Here is a 24,232-nt window from a genome sequence, read left to right on the forward strand (position 1 = left end):
TGAAATTGGCAATCTAAACAGAGCTGGCTGCTCTGCTTTTCAGAAATATATATAATTGCCAGTTATTTTTAGGTTCTTTTTATTAAAGTTACAAAGCCATGTCAGTATTTTATGTTAAATATATTATTCATATTAAATCATGGACTATACATTTTGATCATTATAAATAAAGTAAATTAATAGGATTACGTTTTGAAAAGGTTCTTTGCTAATGTGTGTTTTTTTTTTGTGATAATAGTCATATATAGATAAGCAAGAAAATATGCATTCTGTGAGACAAGGAAAGTGTGCGTTTTATCTTTCTGAAGCGATATAATTTGGTACATTTGATCTCTATCTGCTTTGGCAGGTGAAACATTAGAAGACGCAAGGACTTTGCTTTCTTGCAAGCCTCTCCTCCTCTACCTTTGTCACAGTCTATCCAGCCAGATCACATGAATTCTGACCCCTCTGTACAACCATAGATCGAGTATCCGGCTGCACTGCAAATTATCAACCCACAAAGGAAAATTAGCAGGTTCTAGTCTGGTGTCAGAGGGAAGACCACACATTGAAGGTGGCCTTGACGGGACATAGGAAGGGTACCAATGGCTGCTGGTGACAGTGGTACTTCTAGGGTCACATTCCTGGCCCCTGAGGGTCATGATGAAGAGGTGATACCCAAGAAGCTGGGAAGACTGACAGTGAAATATAATCGCAAAGAACTACAACGCAGAATTAAACTAGAGGAGTGGATCGATGCCCAAATCCAGGAGCTATACCAGAGCCAGGTGAGGCCACATGCAAGTGTTATCACGGTTGTATCGTTGTAAAATAATAACAGCAAAATGTGAAATCTAAGCTTGCAAGGCTAATCGAGCACCCGAGATAACATCACTGATATGCTAGTGGAAATGTGCTACAGCACATAAACATTGCTTGTTTACGTAGAAACAAATAATACAATAACCACATAACATATAGTTCCTCCTACAAAGAGAAGTTCAGCCATAAAAAAATGAAAGATGTACAAAAGATGTACAAATGTACATTAAAATATTTTTTGGGGATCTTTTAATATGCAGTGTAAAAAATAAATAAAAAGACTTACCTTCGGCAGACGCTGCAGCCCCCTCTGTAGCCCTAACGTTCTATCCCATTAAAATCAATAGCAGTTCTTTAGGTGTATGGCATTGGGGGTCTCTTTAGACCCCACCGGTGATGCCCAATGAACAAGTGCTGTAGCTGACTAGCAGTAAATATATCATGTGCCAGAAGATGTGTTTGGCCAAACTTATCTCATGCGTGAAAATAGCTAGCAAATTGGCAAATACATATGGAAGGTGTCTATAAAATCCCCCTATGCATTTGTAAGAGGACACTATGTAAATTTAAAAGGAATCTCTCAGCTATCATATGGGCTAAAGTGTAGACGATGGCTAGAGTTTGCTCTTAACCATATTATTAAACTAACAAAGTTTTTACAAGCTGTGTTGCGTTTCTTGAATTTCTGGTGCCCTAAAAAAACTGGTTCTTTTATTCTCCCTCCAGCCCTTTTCAGCTTTCATTGTCCTCTTCAACCTCACCAAGTACAAATCTTTGCCTGCTGAAGTTCTGTTGGCTTGCGCACCCGTGGAATGTTTTTTAGATTTAAAGTTTTAGATATTAGAAAATCTGGGGTTTTTTTTGTTAATAGGTTACATTTAAGTGAATATTTCACAGCCCAGCCTCTTTAGGAGTTATGGCATTATTTCTATAATGTGGTACTCCTCAGAAGTGGCACATATATTAAAGCACCAAAACACACTTAGGAGAAAAATGTCCCAGTTAATAAAAAAAAAAGGGAGATAAAAATTGTTTAGCGACGGAAGAAAAAAGAATCATGGAAGACATAAGACACTTTGACCGCCTCAATAAATTCTTCTGTTACATTTTTACAGAGGAAGGTGAAGAAGGGAAGGGACTTTATTTAGGAAAGAGAAATAGCAACACATGTATGTTTACATAGGAATATGTTATACTTAAACTCTCCAAAGTAAAAACATGTAAATAAATGGGATACACCCAAAGTTATTAAAAGAGCTTTGCGGTGTTCCGGCACAACCTTTAACAGACTTATTTAACCAGTTACTAATGAAGGGAGTAGCTCCAGAATCATGTGCTGGATGCTGGCAATTCTAGTACCATGTCACAAGAAAATGCAGCATACAGGGATATGACATCATACTTATTACCAGGTGTGACGGGAACGACCTGTACCCCGACTGGGTAAACCCGCCAATCGTTGCTGCTTCCTCCCGGAACCACAAAGGGTTAACCCCTTCCAGCTCTAGACTATACTAGCGAGGAAGGGATCAGGAACTGGCTTGGATTCCTCGATGTAATAGCTTTAACTGTCCTGAAGAGGACAGTGAGTGATCCAGCAAGTCCCTGAAGCATTAGACAAGACTAATGTCCAGGGAAATAACACACAAGGTTCTTCATCCGGCCCTCCTTTGCACACGGCTCAGTATTTGCACTCTCTATTGTATTCTGTGGGCGGAGGGTGGTAAACCTGCTGGATATCAGATCCAGGTGCAAATACTGGCCATAGAGGTCTCTTCTGATTTGGATAACATGGCACTCCTTACCAGGGCCCATAGTCTGTAGAGAGGAGGCTGGCACTAAGACCCCTCCGGGAGCCCATGGCTCCGTGACAGGCAGGACATGTGGCACAGGGACAGGGTAACACGTGAGGGAGAACAAAAGCATAACAATAATCACACATATACTGGGACATACAGAATTCAGACAATAACTACCAAAGACAACACCTATTAACCCTGGGCCGTCACACCAGGCATATGCAAGCTGACATTCCTATGTTGCTATCAACTCCTCTTTCCTTCTTCTGTCAACCGTTCTGCAGGACCTAATTTAACATATAGGACACCTTCTGCCCTGGGAGCGTCTCACTTCAAAATAATGAGCAGCTGATTGCTGCACTCAGCTGTATTGATGGTCCACCTCCATAATCTGTCCTAGATTAATAATACATCAGAGAAATCCTGAATTTGGATTCATCTGGTCTGCATTTAGCAGCAATAATCAGGGCATGTTACAGGCAGCATTGGATTCATTAGCAGTGCCTGACCTCACCAAAATTGGCTAAATGTATTTATTTACAAAGTTATATACCAGATACTACAGGGCAGCATTGTTTTGGTCAGCAGCATGTGAAATATTGGGAAACAAATGTCTTATATTGGGAAACAAATGTCTTAAGTGGTCATGTTTGGTTGATGTCACAACATGTTCAAACACAATATAAAACGTGAAGAGTGCATTCCAGAGACGAGCAAGCTTAAACTCTCCTTCATTGGTTTAGTCCTTGTGCAAGGACTTCTGGTATCCAGCAATCAAATCCGGCTTGCTCATAGCTCAACCTTGCCTTAGCTTGAACCACCTTGCCTATTTCTAGTTGCTCTTTTTGAAGGCTTCTTTTACACACACATAGCCAAATTCTGGTCATTATGCATGTATTTCTGCCAGCAGCCTCGATATTTGCAGTGCTAGCTGCAAAAGCCAGCAGCTACGGTATAAACCCATTTGTATGGAGCAAAGTTGTTTTATGGAGTGCAAAGATTTTGTTAAATATATAAAAAAATATGCATCTACACAGATTTAACTAAATATTTAAATACCCGCAGAATTAAAAAAAACCATGACACAGAATGGAGTAGTAAGGTATGACAATCAACAACTTTATCCTCAATGTTACATTCCTCTATACACACAACCTGGCCAAGTCAAGACAAAGTACCATGTCCTGGTCATACCTGGGAGATCTCCGGCCTGCAGCACCACGTCTCCGGTTCTCCAGGTTATGGGAGCGGGGTCTTGACACACACCGCCCATTTCCCCTTTAAATGGGGGTGTTTCCAGCGATGTCAGCGGGAACGCCCCTGATGGCAGTGGGCAGTCCTGGCCGCGTCCCACAAGGGAAGGCTCCTGGTAGCCAGAGCTCAGAAGTTCCCAGGTTTGGTCCTGCTATGCAGCGGCGGGCTGAATCTAAATTAAATGGCCGCGCGGCCTCCCACTGAAGTGGCCAAAGGACCCAAGAAAATGCTTGCCTGGGGTCCAATGTTTTAAAAAATGTTTGGGATAGTAGAAGCCTTATTAAACACTCATCTACAGACACCAGACACGCCAGAAGGCTTGTGCTGCCACAACCACAAGGGATTCTGGGTAGGCGCATGCAAATAAGGTCAACAATAATCACCTTTTGCCTCTATATCCACTTTATACATGGATCCCTGGAAAGTAATTGCCCGAGGTACAAGACAGCCTTTGACAAAACTCGGGGAAGAGGTGCAGTAGCCAGATCACCAGTCATGGACAGCTGTTTCGTCCTTAATGGGACTCGTATCACAACCTCATGCTGACGAGTCCCATTAAGGACGAAAAAGCTGTCCATGAGCACTGCGGAATATGATGCTGCCATATAAAACCATAAATAATAATAATAAAGTGCTTAGGTCTGATAATTTATTTTACCAATGCAGAATCCCTCTAGTTTTTTTCTAAATAAATGTGGACTGATGGCAGGTTTCTTTCTGGAACACCCTTGGACAGGTTAAGGGTCTCCCTACTTAAAACCTGTTAAGTTCCACTAAATATCAGTTTTGTTAATGATGGGTTTGACTGACTTTAGGTCAGTGGATGATGAAGTTCAGTCCAGGGGCCTTGATGGATAAAGCTGATATCACAGTGGCTTTTCACTTGTTGCCAGTATACCTGTCATACATCCCCATGTTGCTCCTGGGAAGATCACTTCTTTGTAGAAAAATGCTTAACCATGGTGCGTTCCATTGCATGTAATTATTTTAAAACCTCTAGTATGTGGCAGCCGGTGTGCCTTGCATAATACCATACATTGTTCACATAACGTAGTACATCATTATTAACAATGTCCTGTCTAACTTTATATTGCTTTGTTAATGAACACTTATACCGGGTGCTGCCCCTTTTTTCTTGCCGTAATCTTTCCAAAATCATGTATGTAATCATAACACAGGAAAGCTGCTGTGATTTGACTGTTACACTTTTTTGTTGCACGCTACTCAAAGGGTAGCGCTGTACAATGGGTGGACAACGAAATGCAAATGAAAATGCGAAGCTCTCTGCTTCATGTTTGTTTGTTTCGTTTGGGGTCCCTCCTCGTTTTCAGACATTCGTACGATTTAATGAAATTGTCAAATCGAAGGCACAGGTCCAGCTGTGGTGCTATTACTCATATGCTGTATTTAGGCCGCTTTCTTTACTCTTTGAATTTGACAACCCTACACTTGTATAACAGAAATAATTTCATTAATTGCCAACATTATAAAATATAGTCCAAGCTGTATCTCAAAAGTTTTCGAAGTGAGACCCATGGATAACTAAAAGAAAAAGATGGAGTAAGATGCATCTGGTGGGGATTTACCCTTATAGTCCCCTTGTAGTTATTGGAAAAATGGTAATTATTTTTTTAATGTGCATGACATACTATTTCAGCCATGACCTGGTTTATTCATACCATGATCATATCATGCCATAGCAAAGCCATGCAAACGTTCAATTGGTGGAAACACGTAAAATCTCAACACTGCGACCTTTTCTCTAGGAGGAGCGAAGGGATGAAGATGCTGAACCTGAGATTGATATTGATGATCTTCTACATCTGACTGTTGAAGAGCAGAAATCAAGGCTACAGGTATAACGATAGGACAAACAATGTTGATAATGCCACCTTTAATGCACAAACTAAGGATTGCAGTCAGTAGCAGATCAAGGGGGTTGATGGTGCAAGATAGCTCATAGCCGACAACCTTCCCCCTTCAACTTTTTTGCAAAAAAAATAAAGAAAACTACCACTAATGTAATTTTTATTATTTTTTTTTAGTGTCATAAACTTGAAAACAAAAAAATGTTCTAGGGTCTATTTACTTGGAATAGAATTGGTGGAGAATTCTAAGGGAGATTTTTAGTATTGAAATCATCCCACAATTCTCTGACCCATCTGTTTCCCCGTATGTATTAATCTACTACATTGTTTGATTCCTTGAGTTGTGGAGCTGTTGTTAAGTCTGTGAGGGCGGTGAAGGGAGATCCTCTATTGAAACGGAAACTAATTGCCTTTGTCCCTCTCTTAAAGCATGGAGTCTTAGTCTGTCGATTCCAATCTTGCCATACACCTTGAATATATGTATTGTAAGACGCGCTGCATAAATTGTCACGGCTATATAAAGAAAACATAATAATCAAATGAGCACCATCAATTGAGTGATATTAACATCTATCACTGAGCTGCTGATTTGAGCCCCACTGGAAAAATAAATAATAGGTTTTATTATTGTCCTAACCCTCCCCCATCAACGGTGTCTCATTTTGGGCAACTGAAACATTTAAGGGTATGGCCATCAACCTGCAAACCCTGCTGCTATCGTCATACCCCTCAACATTTTAGGTGTCCAGATCAGGACATGGTGTGTGGTTAGAGGCAGGGTGTGGGTTTGGTAGTCACGGTAGGCCCCAGAAGAGGCATCGGTGGGTTGTCACCTCATGGCACTCGGCTTCACAATTGTCATAACAAAGTCATGTAGGAGTCTGAAAAATGGGACTGTCATACAAAAAATGGAAACACTTGGAAGGGATCCATACTTATTGTGGAGTCAGATTCTCATAAAACACCAAGTGAAATATACAAGCCGAGGTTTTCAGTGCTGGACTTTTCATTTACTTAAACATCACTCCACGTTTGCCTTTCACTTGGTACAGACGGATTTCTTTCCTTCTATTTGGGGATACCTTTGCTATCTATATTACCTTAGATTACGCTTTCTGGACAATATTCTGCTCTAGGGTGGGACAGCCTAAGAAAGAATTGATTTAATTAAATGAATACTAAAAATACGATGACTACAGGAAGTCAACCATATTTTCAAGCCCACAACGCAAAATGCCATGCATTTGACATCTGTTAAACTGGCCTATTCAAGAAATAACAGAGTTATCTGTTAACTAAGAGTGATATTTTTATTTTTGCATAGGAAATTCTTCAAGAGTGTACCCGACCCACAGAAGTGAGTAGATATATGTATACATTTTGTTTTTTACTTGTTGGGTAGAAATAAATCTAATCTTCCTCTTTATCTCAGTATTGCATTAATTAAACTGGATGTTTGAAAAAGGGGCTAAAAAGGGGCTAAGCTAACCCTGCATACGTCTTTGATAAATTCTTCAAGACAGTTTCAGTTTACGATAAAAGTCAGTTTAGCATAGCCAGGACATATGATGGATCTGCTGGTTACTTTTCAAGACCATCTTTACCACAAAGCAAGGGGCTTAAAGCAACTTTTGTCTACTGCTTGCTACGTGTTGATTAAATTAGGGAGAAGAGTATAATAATGTACCGTATACACACTGTATGACTATGTATGTGGACACCTGACCATCACATCTACATGGGTTTGTTGACAACCCCCAAATATGTTTGTTTGATGGGGTTAAGATGAGGGCTCTGTGCAGGCCGCTCAGGTTCCTCTACACCAAACTCATCAAACAATTTCTTTATGGACCTTGCTGTGTGTAATGGGGCACAGTCTTGCTGGAATAGAAAAATGCCTTCCCCAAACTGGTGCCAGTAGGGAAAGCCACTTTAAATATTAAATGACTAACAGCCTATAGAACTATATACAGCATTGTATTTTGTGCTCAAGGAAAATATATTTTTCCACAGGATTTCTTCTTCAGCTTTTGTATCTGTTGATGGTCTACGGTCAATTGCTAACCCTTGATTGTCAGTGAACTGGTTGATAAGGAGCAGAAAATTTTAAAATGCAGTAAATACATTTTATGTGAAAATTGACCAGATAGCAAAATATGTCAAACAAACAAATTTTTCTATTATGTTCAGGAGCATACTTACCTTCTTTAAAATGCCCTGTGCAGAGTTATGCCGTAAAACGACATTCCATGGCAATTTTCTCCCAGTTTTTAGCATTGACACTGCCCAATCTGGGTGGATGCTAATTTGCCAGTAGATCCTCTAAATGGATTCTCTTACTCCCTCACTATCTGTGGCCTACAGTCCATAGAATTTATCATGATACTTCAGGTTCCTGTCTCTTCTGGGACCATAACAGCAATAGCCCTTTATGTGTTTTCCGCTGATACAAATGAGTTTGCAGCACAATGTCCTGATTTTGCTGGTATGTGAAACATTGTGCTAACACGTAAAGCACTTGATCTTTTAGGAATTTACAATGGAGCTTCTGCAGCGTCTGAAAGGATTACGGAAGATAGAAGAATTACAGCATAAATGAATCAGACTTCTTCTCTTTGTGACCAAAATACCATTTTGTGCTATGGAGACTATGAACTTTGAGTATTGTTGCTCTCTGTTGAATAATAGTTTGCTCACATATATATATATATATATATATATACACACATACATATATACACACACACATATACACGCACACTGTTGATGTGGTTTTAAGTACAATCAGTGCTATATTTTGATGCTGTATGTAAAAACGTAACCCATCAAGTATAACAAATGAAGATGAGAAATTGAAGAAGAAAGCAGATTTTCATAGCTTATCTACACAAATGCGCATGCAGAAAATCACCTTACATGCTGAGGACTTTCAACTATTGTGTCAGTTACAGGGCAAATATTATACACTGTGCATTACTTATCCTAAGCTGTAGATTTTTCAGATTTGATCTTCTGTAGCTTCAGTAGCAGTCACAGATTCCAAGACCATAAGTATTCACTTTTTTGCTGCCATTTTACCACTCATCTATGTCAAGAAAGACAAAATCTGCACACAATATCAACTTCTGGTACTTTATATGGATGCCGCTGAAAGGTTTTTAGGTTTAGCATCATGTTATGAGTAAAACAGGTTACAAACGTAATGTTACCGAGAAGCCACAAGATCAAAAGTGCATTGCATTCTCATTTAATTTTAATTAAAGATTGCTTTTTGCTGGGCTTGTATCCCATTTGGAGCAGGGTTATTTACTTATTTCTTTAGAAAATATTACAAGCAGCATTTTGGTATTTCAAAGCCATTTTTTCCAAATCTGTTAATTCTTCCCCCATGTGCTATTTTGGGCATCTTTGAAGCCAATGCAATTTATCCTATCAAACCATATATTTTTTCAGATGCTGGTATTTTAACTCTTTCCATGCACTCATTCTACCTGCCTTTGTCAAAGTTTGCAGTAGCATTTTTTGTGTGTATTTTTCCCCACACGTACTTTAGGTATAAATCTATAGCTCCTGGTATATGTCACACAAAACCCCAATATGTGTTCAGCTATACAACTGTAGCTTTTTTAGTATTCTGAGTACTTTAATATGCATTGTGCTCTGGAGTGTCAGGGGCAATAGACTGTCCCTGTAAGAAGCACAATGATTATCATAAACTCCGTGGGTACTAGTTAATCCTCTGCATAGCTTTGACACAGTAGGAAATTCTAATTTCCAAAAATCCACAAAATATACTATTAGCACAGTACCTAATATTTATATCTATGACTGAAACAAGTGCTTCATTGTAGCTATGACAGGAATATGCTTTGTGAAATTTTGAGCTCTTCGCTTTTTAATTTGGGTTCAGTATAGCTGGGAGAGGCAGGTCGCGCTCAAGTTTGATTTGTCTTGTCATGTCTTATGAAAGGTGGAGGAGAGCTAGCTGTAGCAGAAACAGTTTCTCCTCTACTATGGTTTGTATGCCTTTCCTTATGCGGACGCACACAGTTTGATGAGCCAAGTTGAGCCTTGTGTCCAGCCACCAGATGAGTTTGAAAGTCAAAAATGTATGGCTACCATGGGTCCACACTTAATTTTGCAGTCGTCAATTTCCATTTAGTAAATTATAAGGTACAGCATGAGTACAGATGTAAAAGTGAAGTTTTTATGTTTAAAATATATACTTTAAATAACTAAAAAAAGACTTAAATACGATGAATTATCTATTGACTTCTATTATCTAATGCATTTCTCGTGTATTAGATAGACTGTTTATAATTTATTTGGCATTTAGTTTAGTACTGATTATGAACTAAATAGCAATTGTTTGCCTAAAGATTTCCACTTGCAAAATAATTCCAACATGGAAACATTTTTTTTGTTCTTACTAACAACAACTTTAAATACTGTTCCTGAGGCTTTAGTCATACCAAAAGGTAGATTGATTGTAAAATATGCATTTACCTATAAATGGAGAACAAGCTTTAGAATTAGAATTTAGAATTTTAGAAGCTTTAGAATTTTGCAATATTGCAACACAACACAGAGAAGATAAACAATGGTAGGTGTAGATTAGTGCCCAAAACCTCACAGATGAAGTTTCAGTTAGGCCTGCCAAAGTACCAGTTACAATATACAGTATTTACCCCAGGAAAACTCTGAAGCAACAGGAACCTTAACTGCCATCAACACAATATGGCGGATATGCGCAATATCTGCAGATGTATTAAAGGGATATTAGCGCATATGCACAAGCAGTCATATACAATGCTTTTTGTACATTTGCATTACAACCTCTGCCTTCAGTATGAAAAGAACTTGGGTGCCACACGAGTTTTAGGTATTAAATCCACTGTCTACTCCTGAAAGCTCCTCTGTTTCACTGCTGGATTACATATTTTATGAAGCGGTGCCTCATCCAAATACAGTTATGATATTAGTTTAAAGAGGAAATGTTCAACGCTTTCTGATACTGATTGATGAACAATGCAGGTAGAGTCTTGCAAGCATGTTCCCATGTCCTCTAGTCAGAGTTGGAAAATATAATTCTGAACAGGTTACAATTAAAGTGTCAGTGAATCTTAAAGGGATTAGAGATCAGTTATTTATCTTTCTGTTGGCATTATGTTTCTAGACTATAACCAACTCCAATGAAAAAACACAAACATCTTACAAAAGCTGATATATGACGTCTTTAATTGGCAGTCTTTTGATCTCACTGTATATATCACAGTTATTATGAATGTTTTTGCTTGACCTGCATGGATGACTCTGCTTTTACAGAACAGGCTGGGTTCTTGTGCCTGACTAATTGTAGTAGGTTGTCAAACCGGTCAGTGAACACACTAAGTGTTACAGACATGTCCTAACACGTAAGCAAGACAGAAACACTGGATCTGTTTGTGTAACCCATCTACTGGACTCCAATGACAACCAAGTCCTCACCGAACAAAGTGTGCACCGAGAGCGATACCCCAAATACTTACTGTAACAACATGTTTGTCTACAGTAACAAATATATTCCCTACATTATATGTTGAACGGACCCGCTCTATCGCACCAATTTCGCCTAGGCCTGTCTGACACGCTCTAGGATGAGCTAGCTCGGGTGGGGGTTCCAGGTACCCTGGAGGAAGTAATCTTCATCGTCACTCAAATGAACCGATGGCTTCGGGAACGTCAATTGGAATGCCTTCTGCCACGGACTACGTGTCAAACATCGTTTGCCCACAGCGTACCACCCACACACCAATGGTCTTTAACGAAATCTATTTGTTATTAGTTTTTTTAATATATAATAAATAAATGAAAGTACATGGGAACAGAAAACAAATTGCTTTTTTTGGCTTACATCACAGGAAGATACTCAGTGGAGTAGCTGCTGCGGCAACGCATTAGTTAGATATACTGTCCAGCAAAGCAAAAATAAAATTCTGTTCCACTTCTGTTTATCTCACTCCTTTTTTCTGTTGCGCACGATAACCAGATGTCCGATGTTCTTTGCGGTCAAACTCATCATGTCCTTCTCTGAAATAATAATAATGAAAAAGCAAACTATTAAAGTAGAAATGTCTTTCCCAACGCTTAATCTACAGTTCAACATAAGTAAGAACCACTGTAAGGGTGCATAGAGATTAAAAAGAAATTAATGATATGTATTAAAAACTTGCAAAGGAATATAAAGTATAAGACATCATTTTGCTTTCTGAGGTTTAATCACTAGAGGGAGAGTTACGATTTTAACTCTTTGACTTCACTATACATCGTAAAGGGCCAACCCCAGTAAACTTCTGCTACAGGAAGAAATTGGCTGGCCATATATTATGCAGAGTTAAATCCTAACATTAAATTATGCACCATGCATGGGCCATCTCAACGCTTTTTGCTGGACAAGCCTGTGTCAGAATAACAAAGTGAATAACTCTCCCTTTAGTGAATAAATACCCTTAAGAAAAGCCTAAGCTTGGCATACATTAGCTGTCCCCATGAACATATGAGGCCTAATACAAGTAAGATTTGAATAAAAGTACAGACCGGGCACCATCAACTTCTTAAAATTGTACTTGGGCTACCAAGTAGTACTGGAAGTGGTAGCCCAGTGTATTTTGTATTGTATCTCTTAATAAGTGGCAAACTGAGATATTAGAGGGACTATTAATAGGATTCCATAACTGTAACTTGCAAATGACATGCCAATATAGACCAGAGAGGTATCTCAGGCATACTGACATGTTTCTATTTACAGTGGTAGACTTTGTTTTGTACCCCTCGCCAAGTAAACCGAAACAAAATTCATAACTTTATCCAATCTATGCACCAAAGAATACCAGCAGCACAGGAAAATGTTATTGCTTTGTTTTTACCGAAAGCATCTCTTGCAGTAAAGATCATCGTCACAGTCGTGACATCTAAGAGTAGCATCCTCATTACAGATGCAGCACCAGGGCAGCTCCTCGTCATCGCTGTCCAAGTGTCTTGAAGGTATTGCAGCAGTTTTTGTGGTAGCCAAAGGCTGTGCAGGCACCTTCTGGAAAAACAAAAAGAGATCATAAGTTTAAGATAACCTCGTCACTTAATGTGGTACAGATGTAGATAAAAAAACGTGTTAGACCTTGACTGCATGAGGCCAACTCGGAAAAAGCATTCCATCATGTTACAAACTTTAGCTGGGCACAACTTGAAGCAGATTTGTTGTCCTTAAAATAGAATTTGGAAATTCTCTTCTACACCCAGATACACCTTCTTTTCTCACTGGTGGAGGTCATGATAATCTTGATGGAAAACAGGCGCTGATGTGTGAAACTACTTTTAAAACATTCAGAATAATTCCATCCATCTTAGAGGCCAAGACTTTTCTATCTATATTCCAGGACAAGTTTATCGCCAATTCCAATGTTATCATAAGCAGTTCTAGTAGGGATTCTTAACCCTTAAACCAATACTGGTTCTATGCATGGTTGAGTTTTGTTCCCAGCATATAGTCCTTCTGATTCTTTCCCTTTTGTGTTACATTTTCAAAAATGGCAGCACATAATGACGCTTGGTAGAATATTGTCTTTTTGTGCCTAGTAAACACAAATTTACAAAAAGACACAAGGACGCCACAGACCTGTTCCGTTCTTTTTGGTTTATTTTCTGCTTGGGTGCTTTTTTCTTTTCCGTTGCTCTGATTAGGGTTCACGTTATATCCGCTTGCTTCATCCAGAACAGTTTCCTCTGAAAGCTGAAAGCAAAATATCATGAGATTGTACAGAAGTAAATATGCTGATTTTAAACAAATCCAACAGATACATTTGTTAATATTTGTTAAATAATTAAGCCTTTGTCTTCCTAAACTCTTTAGTGGTAGGTGTTACTCATATACTGTATTTTTGTGTCATATATTAAACTACGCACTCAAAAAAGTAGTCAAGAGACGGCGTGGGCTATATAAGCTCCTGCTAATAAACCACAGCGAAGGCCTTCCGGATCTTTAACAGCCTCTCGACGGGACTCATTCATGTTCATATAATGCTTTCAAGTTCTTGCTAGATTCTGCATACATTTTGTGGTAGCTACACAGGAAAAAAACAACAAATCTAAAAAGAACTACTTTCTGGCCTAGCTATACTGTATATTTAAATACATGCTACAAGATAAAAATAAAAATAAAGAAAGAAATAAAAGAGTGCTGAAGATTCACGTTTAATCACATGACAGAAGATAGCTTTCTACAAATTTGCAGGATTCCCATGCACAGTGCGGACCTGTATCAATATTCTCTGTATCGCTTCCTCCTCTGTTTCTTCGTCGCTGTCCGGAAGTTTATAGCTATCTATAGTAACTAAAAAAAAATTATAATGAATATATAAATATTTATATATATATTTTTTTCATAGAATTTCACAACACAGCATGTATAAAAAGGTAAAAAACAGAGCAGGTCAACTACCCCATACTATGATCCCTCTATTGAAACCTTTTTCAAGAACATGAGAGAGTAAATTGAATCCTGGTGTTCCCAAACCGTTTACCGAGTAACATTTACAGGTCAAAGCCACAGAAAAACAAAAATATTTTCAAGGTGCTAGAAAGCAACTTTTCTTTACACTTTTTAGCGTGGCCCCTGTTAATCAAATAAATCTTAACAGCATTCTGCTCACTCTCTGGTGTGATACTAATCTATAAGGACATAGTGAACAAAATATTCAGATGGATATGCATGTTAAGTTTAATATGATGATAGGAAATACTTACATATAACAATTTTCTTTAGGAAGAAGCCATTTCTCAAAAGACTGCTTTTTTTTGGGGGGGGGGGGGGCACTAAGATTTTGTAAAACAGTAATAAATACCCTGGTTTGTATACCTGTCTCTGGATCTTTGCCTTGGCACACTGCAAGTCTTTTTGCTATATCCAGGATCTTCTCTTGTCTAGTGTTCTCATTTCTCAGTTCTACTGCAGCTTCTGCCAATAGCCTGTTCTTTTCCTCTTCTAGATGTAATGTGTTTAATTCAGAATTACGGCCCGTCCAAATGTCCTTCTCATCGACTCTGTTGAGATCATTCATTGGCTGGGATCTGAACTCTACCAAAGATACCATTAAAATGCAAGGAGCTGGTGTTACAAAAGAACTGTTCAGTTCTATTACCACACAAATTTTATGATTGCAAAATATGTCAGAAATGAGTCAGAAAACATCCATGTTGGCTTCTGAGAATGGTAAGCAAACATATCCCTGAATGGCAGCCAGCTGAATAAACCTACACAATACTTACTGTATCAAAAAAAATCAAACTGGCACTATAAACATAAAAAAACAACACAAAATATAAACAGAGCGGCTAAACTTTAATCCTCATATATGGCTTACTACAGCGTTCAATCAAAAAATGCTAACAGTGCAATATTCAAGTCTCAAGGTTTTCAGTACCTTCTCACATCAGCATTGGCTGATTTCAATCATTTTTTGTCTCAGACATCCAACAGGTTAAAAACCATTTGAGGTATTTAAGAAGATATCCTAGAATATTCTCTATTACCCTGTAGCGGTGACATCTGGTCCCACGTATTGTCTATGGCTACCTCTTCTTTAAATTGCGTTAGTAGATCATCAGCACACTGGACTTGGGTTCTGGTGTCTGGTGCCTTGTAAACCTTACATTAAACATAAAGGGAGAACTATATCCTAATACAAATAACACCGATATTCATAACAGCAAGTAAGCAGACATCTGGTTTGACTCGTTTTATATGCAGTTGAATATTATATATTTGTCCATTTTATGTACTCTCCAAGTAATATAACAAAGATGGCCTAAAGTAGACCAGTCACATGATAATAATTTAACAAATCATTTCCGTTTAGCCCCTAGTCTATTGCACATTGTCAAATATTTTAGGCTGGAAAGCAAGTATTATATTTAAGCATATTACACTCAGGAGTCAGAGCCATCTTGCTTTCTTTAAATCATATAAAAGGATTTTTTTTCTCTCCCTATACTGAGCACCAAAAAAGGTTTGATATAAATAGCTGCTTCAGCGAGTATTTCCTAATTAAATGAATAGTTTCAATAGTAAGAGGAATGTTAGAAAGCAAAAAACGACTTATCTCAACAAATGCGGATTTTGGGGTTTACGAAATGTTGGACTGTATTTTTACTCTCATAATTACTTTGGATTATTTTATAATCTTCATATTTACTATCTTTTCCTGGGTAATTAAAAATAACTTTCTTAAAGTTGGGCAACTGCCATAAAATTCTCATGGCAGTTGCCCAACTTTAAGAAAGTTATTTTTCTTTCCACTGAACCTGGATTTATATCAACAGGGACCAGTAGAGGTAAATATAATGGTGTTTAATTATCCTGAATAGAGGTGAATTTTGTCTGCTTCAATATAGAAGGGGAATATTCAATATTCTTCAGGGGAATAATATTTTAATGTTGTATATGACTGCGCCTTTTAACCTGTAATAATGGTAATGATGTATAAAGGTAACGGAAGTAAGTTTTTCTGACGTCTGACATTATTTGCATCTATTTAAAATCTCACAATCAATAATACACTATATTTTATGTCATGATTTATTTTGACATGTTTTAGAAGATACATTTTCGGTTTCCCCTTTTGCTCTTAACAGATCATGTAGGTATTTTGTAGATTGGGTTGTCCCAATAAATAATATCTTGATTAACTATCGTCGTAATATAATATCACGCTTTGAAGTATACATTTTGGTTTGATCTGAAAGAATTTAGGATTGGAGATAAAATATAGATCATCTGTTTTAAAGTCACATTGTTGGTGTGGTCCTTCAGTAATTAATATCACCAGAATTTTGTGTATGTGATAGAATATTGGTTTGGCTTATTTTAACTCATTAATAGGGCTGAAACAACCAATCGATAATGAAAATCGTTGTCAAAAACTCCTCTCCTTATATAATCCGACCTCAAACCGAGATCGGATTATAACACTAGAATCCTGATCCCCCGCAACGCTGCAGGGGACCTGGATTCCCCTCACTGTCGGCCGGTCTCTCACTTCCGTCTCTCTCCCCCCCTCCCATACACCCCTCTGACTCCTCCCCCTCCCATACATCACTCTGCCTCTCTCCCGACTCCCTGGTGCTTTGTGAGCCTCCGTTGCTGACAGGCACTTTCACTGCAGCTTCATAGAAGCCTCAGCGTAAGTGAAGGGCAGTAACGGAGGCCGACCCCCACCGGCTGACAGAGAATCATTCTCTCTGTCAGCCGGTGGGGGTCTGCATCGCACAGACAGCATCCGTTACTGCCCTTCACTTACGCTGAGGCTTCTATGAAGCTGCAGTGAAAGTGCCTGTCAGCAACGGAGCCGGGTAGAGAGGCAGAGCGATGTATGGGAGGGGGAGGAGCCACCCTCCCATACACCACTCTGGCTCCGCCCCCTCCCATACGCCACTCTGCCTCTCTACCCGGCTCCCTGGTGTCTTGTGAACCTCCGTTGCTGACAGGAGGCAGAGTGGAGTATGGGAGGGGGGGAGGAGGCAAAGTGGTGTATGGGAGGGGGAGGAGGCAAAGTGGTGTATGGGAGGGGGAGGAGCCAAGGTGGTGTATGGGAGGGGGGGAGCCAAGGTGGTGTATGGGGGGGGGAGCCAAAGTGATGTATGGGAGGGGGAGGAGCCAGAGTGGTGTATGGGAGGGGGAGGAGCCAGAGTGGTGTATGGGAGGGGGAGGAGCCAGAGTGGTGTATGGGAGGGGGAGGAGCCAGAGTGGTGTATGGGAGGGGGAGGAGGCAAGGTGGAGTATGGGAGGGGAGGAGCCAACGTGATGTATGGGAGGGGGAGGAGCCAGAGTGGTGTATGGGAGGGGGAGGAGCCAGAGTGGTGTATGGGAGGGGGAGGAGCCAAAGTGGTGTATGGGTGAGTTATGGTGTATGGGGGTATTATGAATTTCAGGGCATATAGGGGGTATAAGGCATATCGATATTAGGCATATCAGGGGGGCATAAAACATATCTGGGGTAAAAGGTATATCAGGGGGCTCAGCTGCATATCACTGGCATATAAAGGAGTATAAGGCATATCAGGGGCACAGTGTCATATCAGGGGGCACAGTGGAATCTGGCATATAAGAGGTATAAGGCATATATGGGGGCAGAGTGGCAAGCTGGGGGCCAGATGTGCATAACTGGGGGCAGTTTGGTAAATAAAAGAAAATATAAACAAGGTTTTTTTCTCATAGCTTTTATTAAATATGAAAAATAGTTAACATATGAATTAATATTTACTAATAACTTTGTATTAAAACCTAGTTTGAGAAACACTGTTTGGGTTCTTGTAGCTTTTATTATTATGTCAGTAAAATAAGAAGGTGAATAGAGAGAGGCCATTGCAATAAAGAGATGAAAGTGTAAATTATGTTTTTTATTACATTATTTTTAATTTTAAAAAATTGATTAATCGAAAAAATAATCGGCCAACTAATCGATTATGAAAATAATCGTTAGTTGCAGCCCTACTCATTAATACCCCTAACATAATTGGAGGTACTGCTGAGATATCTCCCCTAAAAATTATGTTAGGGATATTAATATTCATTACAGATGCAGCACCAGGGCAGCTCCTCGTCTTCACTGTCTAAGTGTCCTGAAGCTATTGCAGCAGGTTTTGCGTATTACTGCCCATTTAATAGGCTATTTAGTGCAATTAGTAATGTCACTCTAAGTAGCAAATCGGATTCACCCAAAATACATAATTAACGTAGGGGCAGTTATGGTTGATGGGGTGTTTAGGGTTAATTTAGGGGCAGTTAAGGATCAATGGGGTCTTTAGTGTTAATTTAGGGGCACTTATGGTTGATGGGGTCTTTAGGGTTAATTTAGGGGCAGTTAATGGACGGGAATGATGGGGATGATGAGTATGAATTTTATGATAAATAAAACTTTAGTTCAATAACTATGTAATACATTTTTTTCACATTTCGGGCCCAAAATTAAGGAGTGTCTTATACATGGGAGCGTCTTATACATGGGGAAATACGGTAAATAGTTTTTTTAATGTCAAACTGTATATTTCTGTATTTAGAGACTTGATTATCATCAGCAGAAATATCATCCAGCTATATTTAAAAGACATGCTATATCTAAAACTAGAGGGTCAGATGCTTAGGTGTAATTTAAGGAAAGTTAGCTTTACTAAGAGGATAGAGGTAGGTAAGCCTCGCAGCAGAAGTGGCAAAGGGAATTTAAACAAGTGTGGGGTAAGCATAAGAATATCCTAAATCTAAGATGAGATCAAGGACTGATCAAGGTCTGAAGCTTTACATCAGGAAAAAATAGCAAACTAGTTAGGGCAAACAGGTCTTATATGCCATCAGATGTTTCTATGACATAAACTGTACAGTTGGACTGCCATACCGGTTTTGGTGTTCTGGACGGAGGAACCGTGCCTTGTAGTACGGCTAACCGATCCTCTATCTCTTGCACAGATGGTATAGATGACTGTGAACCTTTCGAGAGCTTGTCTGCTCTGGCTTCTGTTTCAGAAAAAAAACAACATGATACATACATACATACATACCGTAAATATACCATGCTTAATACATGAGAAGGCCATGGAGAGATGATGAGAAGAAGTAGCGTCAAATATACAAATAATGGTTAAAAAGGGACTCTTACAGGGTTTCTTTTTGTGTAGATAATAAAGCAATAGCCCTAAATCTCAAACGAAAACGAAGGAACTGAAATGAAAGTACTACTAAAGACTTAAGCAAAAAACAACGGACTGCTTTTCAGCAAGAAAGGGTATTCAGGGGTTTATATAGCAATTCAAACGATTCTCGGATTATTCTTATTGCTCATGGAGTGAAGAAAATAAATTTCCCCTTTATCTGAGTTGGTGCAATCATCTCGGGAAGGTTGAACTGGATAACTGCCACTTTAAAAGGCAGTAATGTTCATTACAACGTATCAAACATAAGGGTTTCCATTGTAACAAACATAGTATAAGACTATACTCAAATGTAATTTAGACTAAAACACTAAACGTAACATATGTTTTCACTTACTGGGCTTCGTTTCTTCTCTGAGTTTATCCAGTCGTTCTGCTATAGCTCTGTCTTCCGGAAGCAGTCCTTGATATTTAGAATCTGGTACACTACCACTTGGTCCAAACTCCCTCTTATCCAACTTGGTTTCAAGAGCTGCAATTCTCCTGAAAGAAATGTAGCAATTTAGCTCTACAACAACCAGTTCATAATGTGATCTGGGCTTTGTGTAGGCCATTCAAAACACGTTGGGGTATTGCTTCTCGGCCTTTTGGCTAAGATCATGTGTAGTATCTGTTCTTATCAGTTTAATATCTGATACGTCCCCTATCTGGGGACCATGTATTAAATGGATTTTTAGAACAGGGAGATGGAAGAAGAGCTTGCTCTGTCCACTCCACGCATTGACCTGGTATTGCAGTACCTCCAGGACCGGTGCACCAAAAAAAAAACAAAAAAAAAAACAAAAAAAAAACACGTTGGGGTGAACTGCTTAAGAGCAATCAAGGCCACGTTATCCAACAACAGTAGTCACCAATGTTCTTGTGGTTAAATAGATAAAAATCCCTGGAGCAATATCCCATCATCTTATCTCCACAAGAGTGGAGGCAGCAAAGGGAAGGGTCCAACTTAATTTAATGTCCATGATTTTGGAGTAAGAGGTTCAATGAGTAGGTGGCCCCATACTTTTGGCCAGTGTGCCATACTAAAGGAAATTAAAGACAACATTTTAGCAAAGGCGCAAGCAATAATTAAGAACTGAAGAATCAAAGTTCCCAAGGTTTTAAAGAGCCCTATTTAATCCTAACATAGTTGTATCGCTTGTCAGTACTACTACTAATCCCACCCAGACACACTATACGACGTAGCGACCTCTTGGACACCATTAATGAGGCACTTGTGTGATGGAAGGGGTGATTAACCAAGTCTGGTCGGGATGTCAAAATATGCACAAAAGTATAAACACATTAGACTTCTGCATTTGGATTCATACAAATTGAAATTCAAAATTAAAATTCGTGCAAATCTCCAAGGACGAGGACTGCACCGCATCGCCACGCAGTAATTGATGCCATTTGTTCTACTTTTTTTTTTTACTTTTCATTTGTTCCTTTACTTTTTCGGTAGAGTCAAACATAATTCCCCACAACTGAACTACGTTCCTACATGGGTTCCTGACAGAAGAGATAAACTTACACCAATATAAAACTGATGTCAAAGAGTTGAAACTCACTTTTTGTAATTTTCTGGTGGTGACCATTTTGCTGAATTGTTCCTTGGAGGTCGTCCACTGGAACAGAGCAACATTAATACATCAATAAGTATAGTAGCTGGGACATCGAGTTATAAAGATCCACTGACAGATCCTAGTTGCCACATGTTGAATAGTTCTCACCAGTATGCTCACCTGGTGATGTTCTCGTGACATTTCTTGCATATTTTTTGCTTGGTATTACCATACTGAGGAAGCACAGCACTGAACCCCAGGCATCCAGCACAGAATGAATGCCCGCAGGCCTTACAACCATACTTGGGGGGGAAAAAAACAAACAAAAAAAAACGCATACTGTATGTTATTATGATAGCGATGATACCTTTAGTCTATGTTAAAATTCAGTATTAATTCAGAATTCATTTCCTTTGTCGTGCACACATGGCAGGGTTTTTTAATGAAGTCCCCTTCCTGTGTTAGGGGGGTATTTTTTTAATTGTTTTGGGTGTCTCCTGTTCCTCTGAGTTTGGTAGTTTTACTTCCCTAGGTTTGGGGTTCATTTTTTAAATGTGTTTTAGTGTCAGAACCAACTAGCACGCAAATAACATAACTTATTGAAAATACCTAGGTATTAGTGGATAGTTGAAGGGGTCCTGTTAGTGGATAGTTATTGGTACGGTTAGATGTTGGGGTTAGGTTACAGTACTGTATGGTGTTAGTGATAAGGCCCTACATTACATTGCTCCATGTATTTTTGCCCTCAAACAAATACGCCCCTGCTTGATCATTACATTCTTCCCATGGGCTAAGGCTCTCCTCCTCACTTATCACCTCTTCCTTTTCCCATCTACAAGATTTCACTCGGGCTGCCCCCATATCTCTGGAATCTATTCCACCGAACCTTCAGCTTTCACCCTCCCTCTCAACATTGAAGAAACATCTCAAAACCCACTTCTTCAGAGAAGCCGCACCACCTCCGTTGCTAGAACTTCCCTGTCACTGATACAATTTAGTTTTATAGTCAGACCTCTGAGCGTGGTTTATAAGACAACCTTGAATATATAAATACGGTGTGTGTGTATATAAAGTATACCGAGTGCTCAAAGCACCTGGGGCGGCCAAAGTTTCTGGACAGGCAAATACCGTATTTGCTTAATTATAAGACAAGGTTTTTTCAGAGCCATGGGGCAGATGTGCTTAACTGGGGGGGGGGGGGCAGGTTGGCAAATAAAAGGAAAAAAAGCAAATGCATTTTTCTCAAAATGGGTTTAGGGACCTCCCATTGTCCTTAAGGGGTTAAATATGAAAAACTTGTTTACATGTGAATTAATTTTCTTTTTAATATGAAAAAAATCTGGTCCCATTGGTTTCCTCATCGCTCTGATCCTTGTAAAGAATGTTGTAAATTTCAAAACCAATGTTCAAAAATTACAAAATTTTGAATTTCAAAAAAAGTAATATTCTTTTTTATATAACGTAGTCTTATATTCAGGCTTTTTCTTCTAAAATTAATATTCAAACTCTGGGGGGGGTTGTCTTCTAATCGAGCAAAAACGGTAATATATATTGTAGACTGCAAGGACATGAACTGCATACGTACACAAACAAATTATTTTAATTCAAATTCAAATGAGTAGGTAAACATTACAAAACGTAACTGTTGTGCATTTTATTTCTGCAGGTAGAGAGACAGAAGACACAATGGTATGGTTTAAAAATGGAGGATTACAGGTCACACTAACAAAACAAAACAAAAAAACAGCAATACGCTGATGAATATTATATTTTACCGACATACCTCTTTTTTGAAGACTGAGAACTTTGATGCACAGCTGAAGCATCTTCTGTCCATTTCACAAAACGCACAAAGGTGTGCTGGCTGCGGCTGACAACATAAAAAGAGCACGGGATATTTTAATAATACGAGCAAAAGTTAAATTGTTCATTGAAAAACATCAGTTTTCGTTCAGACCAGGACTTACTTTTACAATTCAGATGATTTAGGAATTTTAACAACATATCACTAGAAGTTCAGATTTTTGAATGGTTTGTAGATACCAGACTTGAAGAAAGAACAGGGATGCGCAATTCGTATCGCCCGGCGCCCTTGACATGCAATTCCAAAAACTGGGCAGGTGTTTGTTTTTTTTTCCTTTTTCATTTAGCCCTGCACGTAGACAACCTGCACAGCTGCCTGGCACTCCCTGGCGTGACAGGACCTTCCGGCGCTCCATCATAGAAGCCCCCCGCGGAAGTGCCTGGGAGCAGCAATGTCTGGGGGACGCATTGGTAAGTCTGCAGGGGGCAGAGTGGCATATCTGGGGGGTATAAGGCATATCTGGGGGGCAGAGTGGCGCGCCTGGGGTCAGATATGAATAACTGGGGGAAGATTGGCAAATACAAGGAAATAAAAACAAGAAATGCATTTTTTTCTATCAGTTTTTACAAAATATTAATAAAAAGTTTACATGTGAATTAACATTACGGTCATTACTCTTATTGCGTTTTACTGGGCGTGGTAAACCGGCGACTACATTATTATTATATATAGCGCCATCAAATTCTATAGCGCTGTACAATGTGTACACAGGACATCAATTAGCACCTAACATAACAATGTGACATACAGAAACAGGTGAGGAGGCTCCTTCCAAAAGTGAGTTAAATTTATTTTTTTTTCTTTAATACAAACAAACCCAAAAATTGGGTTCGGTATTTTTGGGTATGGGTCGCAAACTTCCCACTCCGCATTCCTAGGAGCTTTCTAAAAGGGCCAACCCAGAGATTCTTGAGAGATTAACCTTTTAATAGCCCATTGTAAGGATTCTATGTGTTAACCAGTCCTCATGACTTGACATTAAAGAGCTATAAATTAGCCACCTGCGTTCAAGCAGGGATATCAACCATGACATACCGGTAGCAAAAGCATCCACTGACATGCCTATACACGGTCACTGTAGCGAATAACAGGAAGAAGTCACTTCTAGTTTGTGACCCCCTGGTATTGGGTCAAAAATTCCTAGATATGCCACTTAATATTAAATACTTCAAGTAATTCAAAAGACGTGTTACCTCTATAATTCAGTAACTTCTACGCCTTCCAGGAAGTGGAGCAGATCAGCCCACAAAGCAAAGATTTCTGGGAGTTCTCGTTCTTTTTACCTTTAAGGAAACGTCGCCATGTAGACAGAACGCGGCACACTAAACTACATTTCCCATAGTGCAACGCGCAGGGCAGCGCTTT

At 39.1% G+C, this 24,232-nt stretch overlaps 2 protein-coding genes and 1 non-coding gene across 3 annotated transcripts; 2 read left to right on the forward strand and 1 right to left on the reverse strand.

Moving 5' to 3' along the window:
* Window positions 1-587: 587 nt before the first annotated feature.
* On the forward strand, window positions 588-8,324 carry LOC149284012 (protein phosphatase 1 regulatory subunit 14D-like). Its single transcript, XM_089497206.1, has 4 exons — window positions 588-770; window positions 5,624-5,713; window positions 7,050-7,082; window positions 8,256-8,324. Exons 1-4 carry the CDS (start codon window positions 588-590, stop codon window positions 8,322-8,324), a joined length of 375 nt encoding a protein of 124 aa, XP_089353332.1.
* Window positions 8,325-11,715: 3,391 nt separating this feature from the next.
* LOC149284013 (abscission/NoCut checkpoint regulator-like) lies at window positions 11,716-22,840 on the reverse strand. The gene is made up of 11 exons (XM_089497207.1): window positions 22,787-22,840; window positions 21,184-21,305; window positions 21,010-21,066; window positions 19,797-19,942; window positions 19,147-19,265; window positions 15,290-15,404; window positions 14,616-14,834; window positions 14,014-14,090; window positions 13,377-13,490; window positions 12,631-12,791; window positions 11,716-11,794 (listed from the first exon to the last, which is right to left on the reverse strand). The coding sequence occupies exons 1-11, from the start codon at window positions 22,838-22,840 to the stop codon at window positions 11,716-11,718; spliced, it is 1,263 nt and encodes a 420-aa protein (XP_089353333.1).
* LOC149284014 (U2 spliceosomal RNA) lies at window positions 20,031-20,221 on the forward strand. The gene has a single exon (XR_016277893.1). It is a non-coding gene; the product is annotated as a U2 spliceosomal RNA (small nuclear RNA).
* Window positions 22,841-24,232: the final 1,392 nt, after the last annotated feature.

This window comes from Sceloporus occidentalis, unplaced genomic scaffold, assembly GCF_023333645.1.
Source record: "Sceloporus occidentalis isolate IW3139 unplaced genomic scaffold, rSceOcc1.0.p SCAF_100, whole genome shotgun sequence".
Lineage (NCBI taxonomy): Eukaryota > Metazoa > Chordata > Lepidosauria > Squamata > Phrynosomatidae > Sceloporus > Sceloporus occidentalis.